General features: G+C 38.3%; 1 protein-coding gene across 2 annotated transcripts in view; it reads right to left on the bottom strand.

Annotated features, from left to right (window-relative positions):
* The window catches only part of MRPS9 (mitochondrial ribosomal protein S9), a 52,259-nt gene that overhangs the window by 29,711 nt on the left and 8,023 nt on the right, over positions 1-14,525 (bottom strand). For both annotated transcript variants that reach the window (XM_019525091.1, XM_019525092.1), the window contains exons 2-4: positions 12,077-12,253; positions 2,401-2,463; positions 2,290-2,320 (exon numbers count right to left, since the gene is read on the bottom strand). In XM_019525091.1, coding sequence (XP_019380636.1) covers positions 2,290-2,320; positions 2,401-2,463; positions 12,077-12,253 — 271 coding nt within the window. The remainder of the gene's footprint in view (positions 1-2,289; positions 2,321-2,400; positions 2,464-12,076; positions 12,254-14,525) is intronic.

The following is a 14,525-nucleotide window of genomic DNA, read 5'->3' on the forward strand; positions in this document are numbered from 1 at the left end:
TACTGGCTGAGAATTAAAAAAAAAAGGAGTGAAGGATAAAGGCAACGGGTTTGAGGATCAAATATAGTGTCCCTTGTGGGACTTTGATGGCTCTGCAAATTCAGAGCTTCTCAGCCACAGATTACTATTTCAATTCATGTAAAAAAGTCACAGTTACTGAAAGTTTTTACAATTAAGTTTGTTTAGCGTTTTGTGCAAAATGTGATAGTTTAAATAAGGGGTGGCCAACCTGCAGCAAAAGCGCCACAAGTGGCACAGCAGATCAGGAAAGGGAACAGGCAGCACAGCAGCAGACAGGACGGGAAGCAGAAAGGTAGAACAGGAGATCGGGGAGGGAGCACATGGCAGAAAGCAAAGCAAAGAGATTAGGCAGGGAGCTTAGAATAGGGAGCAGAAGCTGCTGATTGGGCAGAGAAAGGGAATCGAAGTGGCACACAGAAAGGGTGCACAACTAATTTGTGGCATGCCGGCCAAAAAGGTTGGCCCCCCACTGGTTTAAATCATGGAGGTTTCCACTAAGTAGGTGGATAATATACCCATAAACCATTACTATAAAGCAGGGGTGGGCAATTATTTGGCTTGGGGGACTCTTTCAGGAATTTGGGTAAGCTGTTGTGGACCAGAGTGGGGACAAGGAGAGGGGGGCAACACAAACTATCTGGCTTGGGCCCATCTGCTCTGCTGCTGGGGCACTGAATGGAGCAGAGTCTCTATGGAGACCAAATGGGACTCCTGCAGGCAGGGTGTGCTCTGCTAGGCAAATGGCATGGGGCTGTGGGTGGGCAGGGAGCGGCATGTGGAAGTGGAATGGGCTGGTGGGGACTGGGGACGGGATCATGGGGTGGCAGCAGCACGGGGCTAGGGGCAGAGCCATGATCCGCTCACAATCCCAGCCCTGGACCGCGCCCACCTATCCTACTCCTGGACACCACTCCCTCCCTGCCTGCGGCCCCATCCCACCTGCCAGGCTGAGCACACCCTGCTAAGGGGGTCCCAGCTGGTCTCCATGGAGACCCTACCCACCTGCTCCATCCGGCACCCCTGGCAGTAGGTGTGGGGAGGATGGGCTGTGGTGCCTGGGCAGCGGGGCCAGGTCCAGAGGCAGTGGAGACACTACCAGAGGCACTCAGGAGCCACTGCCAGGGCTACAGGGAAGCCGAGTCCAGCTGCTGCACTGCCCCGCACTCGGGGGTGGTGGGAGTGGCTGCACACACCATGGCCCAGGCTTTCCTCAACACCTGGGCCAGATGGGGCCAAGGAACATGCCGCAGGTCAGAGGAAAAACCCTTGGCAGGCCTCCAGCCTGTATTTTACTCACCCTTGCTATAAAGGATTGTCTAAGGGAAGCCTCAGGAGAGAGACCAAGTTAAGGTTCACTGGGGATATAACAAGGGAAATTTTTACGGCCAGTCACATATTGTCCCCCATTCTTTTTACAGAGGGAATTTCATTTTCCAGAACCGCCAATCTGAGACCTTTTGTGAGCACTGAACTGTGTGCAGCAGTACTGCCCAACCCTGTCGCCCCGCAGGCTATATGAGTGGGGTGGAGTCAGTCCATGGGCCAGATCTGGTTTGTGGGCCTGAACCAGTGTGCATGGGATCCTGGCCCCATACACATCACATCAGGTCTGCTGCCACTGTCCTGGCCCCACACGTGCAGGCTTAGTCCTGCTGCTCCAGCCCTGGCTCCGTGTGTTCTAGTGGGATCCTGCATCTAGCCCACATGGCTTGAAAATTTGGCAGTAGGGAAGCAGTGGCACTGTTAATTGTCACCAACCCCCTGCTGCCAAATTTCCAGACCCTTAGGGAGTCCTACAGCTGGATTGCATGACTTCTTGGGTTGGATATCTGGCCTGCATGCCAAGAGCCATCCTGGCTTCAAGAAATGTATGGTTTTAAGTAAAAAATGAAAAGGAACACTTCCTGGGGCTGTAACAAAGCCACTGGATTCAATGAAGGATTTCCACTGACTTCAGTAGGCACTGGATGAGACCCCACATATTAAAAAAATTTGCTATTGTAGAAAACATATATTTCTCATCAAGATGGTTCAAAAGATATCTAATGTCAAAAAGATCACAGGTCTCCCACACCTAGTATGTCCTGTCACTCAGATCACTAGAATTTCACAGTACATTTGAAAGCCTTTAGCTTTTCAACAAACGTCTTACTAGCAGCTATTAAAATAATTAATAAAGGAGATAAAAATAAGTGGCAGGAAGGAATTGTAAAAAAATATAGATGCACAACAGAATCTTAGATATCACTTAGAATTATTCACGCTTACTTGATTTGCTTGGAAAGACTTCTTTGGGATCCTGTGAAAACCAAGGAAATAAGTCAGGTAATGTACTCTGCCATAAGATGTTCATAAAAGCACATTAAACAATATTCTTACCTTCATTAAAGGTCTGGCCTTTTTCTCAAATAAGCCAGAGGGAAAGAGGTAGGCAATTGCTTTCTGCAGAGAAACACAAAGATCAGATGTATTTTTTTCTGTAAATAAAACATTCCTTATAGGTGCTCTCACTATGAGTATGGTATGAAAACTTAAGAGTAAAAAAACAAAACAAATCAACAATAAATATAGTATATACACATTATAATAGGTCCCTTCCAACCCTAGAAATATATGAAATCTATTATGCTGTGCTTAGACCAAAAGCAACTGCTATTTTCAGAAAAAAGTATTTCTTTCTGAAGTTTGTAACCTAGCATATCTAGAATGAGTGAACTGGAATGAGTCCTATTTACTTTAAAATTTAACCCTAGAAGTCCAAACAATTTATTACAAGTCACAAGCACCACAAAGGGGAAAGATTCCATTTTTTTCATCTTAAAAAAAAAAAATATATTCACTGCCTTCTGCTCCCCCTCAAAATGATTTTTAATCAACTTTAGATTTATCAAATTTCTTATATCTTTCTTTAAGAATCAGTTCTTATTTATTCAAATACAAACTAAATAGACATAAGCCATACTTGCTTTTCTATCCTGTAGTCTTCAAATAGGAAGACTAATGAATTTCCATTTCAACCAGAACATTGGTTTCTTCAAGGCTATCAAGAGGGACGTCTGTTGTGATAGCAGTTTATTTGAAATGATTCAGATCACCCAAAACCATTTTACATAGTTTTCTAAGCAACTTTCATCTAGGAGCAGGTGTTAGTCATTATTCATTACAACCTCAGCTACATTTGAACCAGCAACCTGGAGGTGAAAGTCTATGCAATTACTAAAGCTGTAATCATCAAGTCTCTCTTTAAAGATATTTAAGGGACTTTTAAGAAGATACAAGACAGGAAACAATAACAACGTGCACTTCGGCAAACCATTTGTATTTTATTGTTAATATTATTGCTTGCTAAATGCAGTAAGAGATAGCTGGCAGTCAGCCACTCAATCAATATTTTAATGTTGTTTGTGTGCCTGGTTAAAAAAGTAGTATCATTTACTTTAGCAAGTAGCACAGTTAAGATTCCAAACCATTTCTGGCACAATTATAAGACAAGGAATTTTGTCTTATAAAAAAATCACACCTGGCATATTTTTATTCAGCAGTACAACATTATGGAAACTTTTCTTTTCAAAACATTTGCAAAAAAAAATCTATTGATTAATAAAGTGAAAAGAATACATTAGATTAGAGACTTATTTTTCCCAAATTAACAAAAACAATGTTTTGGTAAATGTGGCTCCAAATGTGGACAAATTCAGTCAAAATATAAAATTAATCACAGCATGAACCACAGAGCTAAAATCTTGTTTTAACTGCAATTACATATGGTACAACACTACCAAATTACTAACTGGATAAAATGCTGCAGTTGCTTCACTTGCATTTTTTAGTGAACAAGTGTGGAAAAATAAAATTATGACAAGTCTGCAGTTAAAATCTTCTCTCAAGAATTATGCCTCTTTGCTGGTTAGGTTACCTTAAGGCTATTACTTGCTGATAATTTTTTTGCATGGACATGGATTGGTTTGTCAGTGCTTCAACCTACTTAATATGCATGGAGTGTAAAAAAGATCTAACCTATTACTTTCATTAATCCCCTACTGGCATTCTGAACAGAAATTTTGAGAATTCTGATGCAAACAAAAGGCTTAACTTGATTTTATGAAATGGTAATTTTGTTTCTCTTAGCGACTGCTGAATTCCCATTTGTTAGTTGATGGCCATTTTGCACACATGCACACAGTAGGTGAACACCTATTTATGAACAAATGGGGATTAATTATGAGGACAACAGAGAAATCTGCTGTGAGCCAGCTGATATTAAACAAACACCTTATTTAACAACATGTTATAGGAATATATTATGAGATACTGAGACTGGCTTTATATGTACTTCAGAGGTATTCTTTATGCCAGTATTTAAAGGACCCAGTTCAAACACTTACAATAACTGACACCAAAAAGTCATCGTCAGCACAGTATATCAACATGCTAGAGCCACAGTACAGAGAATGACTGATTTACGAGATGGAAGTTTAGCTTATAAAAATTACTGGGGGTTACATGCTCACAGTCACCTTTGGTGCTAAAAGTTCCTAACCCACAACCCCACATTAGGAAAGCTTAGGATTTGCTTCTCACTCTCAACACAGCTGGCTGTAAAACAACAATTTCATTTCATGGCTTTTGAATAGCTTTCTGTTCCAATATGGAACAAAAACAAAATCTCTGCAAAATCTCTGTGCAAAATCTTTGCAAAAATGATTTGCAAAGTTGGTGCTTAGGATGCTGCCTAGAACAGTTGTATCTCCAGCATCCTAGGCCTTTTCTCTTATCCCCCAATCTATTGAGCACCTAGGTTCCAAAGTTTTAGGAGAACCGGTATAGCTACACAGAATATTCCAGCTTTGATGCAAATTTCAATATTTCAGCTTTGATGCAGCACATTTCAATAAAACTGCTCTGAAAAGCTCTAGCTTCCTGCTTCTGGGTCTAATACAAACAGAAATAAAAAGAGAACCCGCCTCTAGTCTCCCATGAAGAACTAATCTCTGAGTAACTTGAACTGGAGCATACAGGTATTAGTCTAACTTTCTCTTGAATCACTCTCATGTAACAGGGATCTTCTTCACATCTGCAACACTGGTTTCCAACATAAGAATACCTTCATGAATCAGACCAAAATTTAGTAGAGTCAACTACAGTCTCAATATGTAATGTAGGAGCAAGCTAGTGTACTTTAAGGTTATACGTAACTAAGATTGAAGCAGCTGTGACAGGACACAGACTCTGAGGGTTCCCCACAGACCTTTCCAGACCACACTGTAGGCTTTTATTGTAGGACAGTGGTTCTCATCCTGAGGGTTATAAGTAGATGTCTGGGTGTCTGGATGAGCGGACACATACAGTTCAAGGATACATGACCACTGGATTCTTTCCATATAGCTTATTCAGGGGAGTGGGGGTGGCTCCGATTTTGGTAATGCCCCTCCAGATAAGGTTGAGAACAAATTACTTGGGATAGTATCAGAGAACAATGAGAAATGTTAAAATGCCTGATGCATACATACACTCCCCTTCCATATGTAGATAGCAGGTTATTATTTCACAACTCTAGTTAACAAAGCCATATCATTCTCTTTGGGAATGGAACACAACACTGTAATGTGGTGGACATAAGTTTCATCCCACTTTGCCACACTGCCTTCTAGAATAAGTTCCCTCAAGAACCCAGGCACTGAATATTGCACTGCTTTTTTCACAGAGTTGTCACCTATCTTTTAGTACAGCGTTTTTCAAACACCCTAAAGTCACAGAACCCTTTCATATCACTTCTTTTGCTGGGGAATCCCTAACCACATCCATGGAGCCAGGCAACCCAGGCTGGCAACAGGGACCTACCACGTCAGCCATTACACCCAATCTCCCTGCAGAACCCCTGATGACCTATCACACAACCCCTACAGGGTTCCACAGAACAGCTCAAAAACAACTGTTCTAGTGGATCCTCCACCTGGGAGAAAATACCTTACTTCTGCTATGAATTATTCATTTAACTGAAGTTGCAGAGGTAATTCTTTTCAATCTGAAAGTCCTGGGAAATCATTATGCACACATGCAAAAGAGCAAATTAAAACTATATATAATTCTGTCATTTTAAAACCAAGTGCTTGAGCCTGAGTTACTACTAGGTGGGCTACAGTTTCTTTCACCAGTAGGTTATCAGTCTGAATCCAGACCAGCTAAATGGGGATTAAAGTTTATTCCTTTCTACCCAAAAAATGACCTATGAATAAATGGCCTGCAAACATGCAATAGTTCATTGAATAATTTCCATCAAATGTCACATATACAGAAAAGTAGACAGTTATACTCAGACCTCATTTAGAGTATTTCCCCTCTTATATCAGCTTGAACCTACATGACATTTTCTTCCCTGGTTTACAAGCTGATGGATCTTGTTCCTTCATTCCTCCAAAGCCCAAAGCTAGCACCAAATTAACCTGGCTTAATTTGGCCATTTCATTATCTGTATCTGATATATATTTAACTTTATCTTTATCTAGGTATTTAGAAGTGTGTGCCTTAATTCAAACTGGATTGGCAAACAATATTTGGTCTGACTCATAAATCACACAGGAAAAAAGGAAAGATATACCATGCTTGCTACACTCAGGATCTTTGAGTCAGCATACCAAACAGGCTAGGGTCCTGTTAAGTTGTTCCATAGTGGCCCTGTAGCAAGAATGGTTGTGAGGGCACAGGTCCACCCTAGCCTCCGGACTGCACCCAGCCTATCTGTGGTACATCCCCACCATAACATGTAATTGTCCAAACCATTTATAGCGATTGTGTTGAATTAGCAAGGAACCTTCAGCAACAGGGGTATTTTGCAGGGAAGCCTGACATCTTTCCCAGCTTGTCTCAGCCTAACCGGTGAAAAGAAAGGGCCCAAAAGCATTGAAAAAAAATAAGACCCAATACTTTTTTTCAAATTGAGCTTTAAGTGCTGAAGTACTTAACCAGTTCAGGTCTGAGATCATACTTAAGGGCATAACATTTGAAACATTTCAGATCCCTACGTCGCTAATTTCTCTGTATCAGGTTGCCTCTGCTCTCCAGTTTCATCAGCCTAACTCCCATTCCACTTACCATCCTTGTCCTTGAGAAAACCTCCAGTTCTGAACAAGATTACCATCCCTCACAGCTCAAAATGAATGCTCTCAACATGACCACAGCACTGAGATGTTTAACAGGGAAGTAATCCCACTGACCATGCCCATCACTAAGACTGCAAATTAATAGCATGTTTCCAATATCTTTCTTAAAAGTCTTTGTAGGAATTTTAAAATGTATATTAAGTCAAAAGTGTTTAATAAAAGCTATTTTAAAATTATTAACCTCTTAAAACCACACATACACACAAAACAAAAACCTCACAGTAGTTTTATCGGGTTATGTAACTTCCAAAAAACCCTGCTAAAAATCAATGATAATTACACAACTTTGAGGCCAAAAAATCCTGTTTTATCCAAAGCAAAAGGGTCTGTGGAAACAAAAAATCAAACTTACAATAAAAGTATGATTATAACATCAACTCTGATATTATTATTGGGTTTTATACAGATAAAACTGTTTCTTAAAAGAAATAATTCTACTGATAGGTGGTCCAATTACCTTTAGAACACCAAAATCTTGTTCACAGAATTGTTACCATGAAAAGGTTACACATAGTATAGTACGAGAAACAGCAATTATTTCCACTTTAACAAATGATCTTTCTATATAAAAAACAGAAAGAAAAAAAACAAAACAAGAAAGGCATCAGTCCACATGGACTTTTATAAGGATTTTTCTTAATTAAGGCATAAAGAAATTGACTCCTTTAAAAAAATAAATCAATCACAGGAAGAAATATTTTGGCTTCAAGCAACTTATTTCAAAATGAACTACAATAACTTGCCATCACAAACAAATGTTAGATACCATATTCTGCTTCTAGACAACAGAAAAAGTTGTAGTTTATGAACCACTGTTTTAATGTAGAATTATATTTCTGAAAGGTACTGGCATTTCATACAGATTAGGAATCACAAGTGTATAAGGGTTTATTTTGCTAAAATCGGAATATCCTTTAGCAGTCAAATGTGCTAGGCTTTTTAATATAAAATTCTTAACATTTATCCATTAGAGAATGTACTTAATAAACAAACAACATTTTCTTGGGGCTTCTTACATGCTTCAGGTCACAATATCCTTTGTGACAATCAAGTCTTGCAATATTCTTGCACAAAGACATTTGCAAGTGAAACTAGTTGCTTTAAAACATTTGCTTTACATTTAAACATTAATCTTTCTGCATGCCAAATATCAGTTAAGACCTATAACCTATTTTGCAAGAGATTTTCAGCAGGTACCTACTGATTAAATAAGCAGCTCTAATTTTTTAACTAACTTTTTTTTTTAAAAAAAGATGCTTCATACAGAGTTCAGGTATCTGGAATGAATAATAAAAAAACCCAGCATATAAATAGGTCATGGGGCTTAACATGCTTTTCTTGTATTAATCTTACTTAAATTGTTTTGCTTTAAAGTGGAGTATCAGTGATCTGACAGTTTGAAATGAAGGGAGACTGTTTACTATGTCCATAAGTTAAAGTTAAATCACAAATAAAAGGATTACAGACTCAACCAGGGAAAAGCACTGGGTCAGGACTGCAATCTCTATTAATTAGGTATCCCAGCTGGGCAGTGGGTATGCAGCTGTTAACTTGATCAATGACTTACCTAAATGTCATCTCTACTGATTCGCTTATAAATTACCAGCAAGTGAGACTAATGTACAGGTGCTAATTTATTTAAACTGTTCTCTGCAGTTCTACATAGCTTTATAAACTGCATCTGGCACCTAATGTTAGCTGTCAGTTGTACTTAGACATGCCTGTCCTAACGACTCTGTTCATTAGAAATGAGCACAAATTATGAAATATTGTGAAAAATGATACATCAAATGGAATGGGCAAAGCAAATCAATTAGAGAAACTTCATACCACATATTCACACATAGGAGAATAAAATATCCTTGTTTCAGAGCAAGGTCTATAATACCAATTAAAAAGCAATTGGTAGACTTCTGCAGAGTTATATATCAATTTACTGGATCCCCCCTCCAAGAAATTCATTTGTAATGTACCGCTTAACTTTCTATTCCTAAATAAAAGCACCAGCAAAAGCCAATTCTTCATCTGAAACATCCAGTAGGAGTATTAATGCATAGTTAACTTATTTTCCTATAGCACCTGTTTTAAAATTCACAAGGTTTAAACGTTATTAAAACACAGATAAAATGCAAGTGAAGGACAGAATCCGATGATGTCTACTTTTGAAATGCACTGAACAGATTGATTAACAGTAGAAGAGAGAGAGGTACATAAGTACTCATCAGAAGGAATTATTACTCTTCGAAGTGTAAAGCTTGATAATTCTGCTGCAAGTGCTAAGCAGCTTTTATATTTTTATAACAGAAATTTAATTATGCATAGCAGGCACTATTATGCACTCTTAAGTTTTTTCAACACCTGATGGGATGTGAGCAAATTAAATGTGCACTGTAGATACTTGATATCTCTAAAATAAAATGCTACTCTTTTGTTTTTTCCATCTTTTCAAAAATAAAATTTGTGAGGTGGCTCTGTATTTGTCATCCATGCTGCATATGAAGAAGCTCACTTCCAGAATGGAGGGAGCTCAGTCTTTTCATACATATAACTGTAACATCCCACTGGTATCTGTGTGCAGAAGGATCTTCCTCCTTCCAAATACATGTACATAAAGGGGCTCCAATCCCAGTACATGGTTTCCTGACATCCTATACAAGCTGGTTCTCTGGGTCCTCGATCCATGCATAGGAAGCTGTATTCACCCTCCCAGCGTTGACCCTGAAGGCAATCAGCTCTATGCCCACCAAACCTCCAACTCTGGGAGTTACACTAACTTTGTTTTTACTTGTTATGCAAACAAGACAAGTTCTGTTAAGATTAAGTAGAAATGGTCACCAAATGGAAAATAAAATGTTTAGTAAAAGGAAGTTTTATAGCTTAAAAGCACAAAATAGTAAGGCCAATGCAAGCAAATAAATCAATTGTTTTCATGATGGACTTAATTGTACAAAGAGGTACATCAGTGCCTTTAAAACAACAATCATACTGAAGTTAAACAGACCCCAGAGGTGAGAGGATCTACAATCGTACTTCCACCTAGAGGAACAAGAGTAATATCAAGATTTGTTTCTATTGCTCTGAATGTAAATTGATTATCAAAATTATTTACAAAAGTTTAATCTTCTCTTTCCTTAATATAAACTTTAGTATACATATGACATACTTCAAAAATCAAAGGACTAAGAACCATGGTAAACATGGCTCCTCAGAGTTGAAGACTGTTCACGTTAATGGCAAGAAGTCAGTCCCATTTGTTTGTTCATGCCTTTGCTTGAGATGAGTTGGATGGCAAGCGTGTGTTCTAAGTGATTAGCTGGGAAACATGGTTTTAGAGTTTGTGATCTCTATAACATAAGGGAGAAAACTATGGATTTCTGTTTGTTGACAGAGGCAACTGTTAGCAGCATGTTCATTTTTATATACATGTTTTCTGATGCTGATTTATCCAGAGTATCAAATAATGGGTGTATAACTTGCGTATACAAAAGCATGCTGTTTTATAAGTAGGTGATTATATCAGGATTTTATCACTGATCAGTGACCAGTATATGTGGCTGAACAAAGTCTAGTTTAAACCACATGGGAATAGAATTTGTATTGCTAGATGTCCTGATTTAACATCCTTTTGAAAATTATGTTTTGAAACTGCTGGATGAGGAAGTCTTGATTACACCCTGTTAGATACAGCTATCTGCTACCTGTATGTCTGAACATATTTAAAAAAAAATACAGCAATGACTTCCTATTATAATTAAGAAATGTATAACTTCATTTCCAATATTTACAGTACATTTACCCCTATAGCCAACTAAACCATTTATATTAGCGGAGTTGCGGTAGAAGAGTATCCCCAAAATATTCAAACCAGTGTTTATTAGTGTTGAAGAGGAGGATGGGAAAAGCTCTGCTTAACTCCAGCTCTGCTTAAATCACAGCTGCAATCTGCTACAGACAAAGCAGAATTATTTATTGCTTGTACTATTCTGGTGCTTTTAAAACTTAGTCATGGACCACGAACCCAGTGTGCTAGTTGACAGTTTCTCAAAAGCCACCTTATCTCCCTGTTCTCACAGTAGCCCATGAAGCAACCAGCTCAGCCTTCTTTTTTCTGCTCCCAATGCATACCACTTCACCCTACAAAGTCACCAAAATGAAAGCTCTCCCTATCACCAGCCTTCTGGTATGTGGTAAAATAGGACGGATGAGCCACAAAAGGGAGGCACTTCAGAGGGAGCATAAAAAGAAAGTGAAATACAACAGGACAAAGGGGAGAGAGGGAGAGAGAGAAAGGCAGTGTGAATGCATGGGATAACAGGAATTTAGAAAAAAAGGAAAGCACCCATCTGCCAATAACCAGCTACCAGAAGGATACCAATAAAAGAATATATGCTGGGAACTACTGGTATAAACTTAAATTTAGGTCTATATTAAAATCACTAAGTGAAATGAATCAAGTGTTGGTTGGAAAATAACCTGTAAAATTTAATTTGCATCACCAGCTGCTATGATATCATGCAAGAAAGCCTGACCTAAAGATACACAGCAGGTCAAATTATGAGTAAACATTTCCAAGTACTACAAAAACCTTCACAGTGGTTCTTATGACCTTAGATCAAGGGGACTGTCCATTAGCAGTTTTAAAAATAACCTACTGTGCTTTACCAAGATATAGTATACAGCCCTATACTGTAATGCTTGACCTCTCAGTGTAGCAGGGGTAGAATCTCTATTCACAACCACAGTTGCAATGTTTGCAATGTATAGTAGTATTCTTTCTTATTCTGACAGTTTGATTAAAATTCACAGAGAGCTGAGGGGCTCATGCTGAAGTAGAGTGCTTTCAATATCTGAAACTCTACAGTAAATTACTTCTCCAACAGAGCAACTGTACTTACATCAATATCCTCTTGGGTAAAAGTTTCTGGATCTTCTCCCATCATGTTGGCTAAATGTCTCTTTCCTAGGTTGAACTCTTCAGTCTGTTCTTTAAAAAAATCCTGTGTGTACACTGGAGGTCTTGGAATATGACTTTTGTTCTGCACTGCTGTACTGGTACAGATTAGTCTTAATGTCTAAGGAAAAAAACAGAGGTTTAATTTTTTTGTTGGCACAGTGAACTCTTAACAAAATGCGTGACATAAAAAGAGAAACATGCCTAGAATAGGATTCTATACCACAGAAATTAAGGAATAGTAGGTATATTCCAGAAGTTGTTTTCTTTTAATTGCAGAAAACATGTCTACAGATGCATTGTTCAAACAGTTTAGCACTTATACCTGACATATTAATTCCAAGCTGTCTTCTGATTGAACAACTACATTCATTTTTGCTTAATAATGTTAGGTAAATTTCAATAAGCTTCTAGTTTTGGGGGACAAAAGGTGAGATTTCACTAACAGAAGGACGCATAGTATTTCATGTTGGGAGTGTCTAGAAAAAGCAAAACAGATATGCATGGTAAAAAAAAAGAAAGAGGATCCTCTTTCTATCTGGAAATAAATTGACTGTATTTTTCTCTTATTGTGTGCATACCATGCACATGTGCTGGTTGCATGTGTTTACAGAGAGAACTTCACAATAAGTGCAAATTAAACAACAAATGCAAAATGTGGTGAAAGTACAAAGATACATTCTTAATGTTGCCCTACCAGAAAAAGAAAGGAGAAAAAAAAATAATTGTGCACAATAAACCTTTGAGACAATGCCAGTTTTCTAGTATTTTTCTCCTGGAACAATGAAATAGCTTAGGAACCATTCTTGCACTGAAAATCATGCAGTGGTGCTACGCAGTCTGAACAAAGCTTTGGACCCTAGTGTTTCTCAGCACAGGTCAGGGTGGAAACAGACTTTCATTCAACTGCAGAGAACCTAGCAAAAATGGACCCCAGGCCTGATAGGGGCTTTGGCGCATTACAACAACACACATAATAATATTATTACAATATATCAAAACACAACTGATCTTCCTATTTTGCAAATTAATCCAAATAGAAAAGGCAGATGAACCAGCTTCCAATACAAAAAGAACCATTTGGGGCAACCAGCTTTATACTGGAGAGTGAAAAGATACTAAAAATATCTTAATTTTTTTTCTAGATAAATAAACAATTTAAGAATGTCAAGAAAAAAATCATTAACTGATACCACTAGATATAAATTTGCTACTTTGAAACCACTCAGTCTCTTGGTTACTTTCGTTCTACATTTTCCCTCAAATATATGAAATGATGGCATGACAAGACTGCTACCTCTGTCTCACTCTTCATATCTTTGAGCTCCTGGTACACAGTTTAAAAAAGACTCTGCAAAGTATCATGACATAATAGTGCAGGCAAGGAGCTAAATCAACACTCTGGCATACAGTATACAATCATGCAAGACACAAACTCCACTGAAAACATTAAAACATATTTTGGATATTGTCAGCCATCGTTCTAGAGGCGGAAAGCTACTCAAAATTCATTCACTTAGAAGTTTTCTGAACTGCTACTTTGATTAAAATAAAATGATGAATATTCAGAGTCAGCAAAGGATACTGCTTCCTTAATTTGTAAGCTATTATTTTCACTATCTAAGACATTTCATTAGGATTTCTTGGATATTTAGGTTGCTTACAATTTTTTGGCTCAACAATTTATTCCCTTGACTCTTAAAACCCCTCCAGGGCAATTCCTATCAACAAATACCAGTGAACTTAGTTCCAGCTCACAAGTCATAACCCAAGGGACACTTATCTTTTGGCTTCTGTGAAAGACAGTAGGATATGGCTAGACAGATTTGTTTTTCTTTTACCAAGATAATCAGTGGGTAAGACAACTGTAATTTCAATCAAGCACTCTGCCAGAGAAACAGAAGCATCACTGAGAGTTATGATGTCCCAATTTTGGCCTAATGCCAATTTTATGCACTATTTTATCCATCCTATGCTAGAATTAACAAAGCCCTTCTGCTGTCTAGTTATGCCATAAACTGGAGAGAGAACTGATGATTGGAATTGATGCTTCTTCCTTCCCACAGAGAAGAAAAAGGGAGGGGGAGAGAAACTAAAGACAGAGGGGAACACTATAGAAGGGTGAAAATATCAGATCTATTCAATATTATTCATCGTGCCATGGTCATTAGTGCCATGATATTAAATTCAGTTGTGAATCTTATGGTCTCCTGTGTAAGCTTGTAGTCTCAGTTTACTTCCTAGGGTACATGTTCCAGTGCCAACATAAAAAAAACCCACAAACAACAAAGCAAAACAAAACCAAGCTAGTTAGCAGCCTTATAGCTAGCAACCTTATTGCCGCTGAAATGATTTCATAGAATCATAGAAGTAGGGTCGGAAAGGACCTTGTA

Source organism: Gavialis gangeticus, unplaced genomic scaffold, assembly GCF_001723915.1.
Source record: "Gavialis gangeticus isolate Ggan-Ray unplaced genomic scaffold, GavGan_comp1, whole genome shotgun sequence".
In the NCBI taxonomy this organism is placed as follows: domain Eukaryota; kingdom Metazoa; phylum Chordata; order Crocodylia; family Gavialidae; genus Gavialis; species Gavialis gangeticus.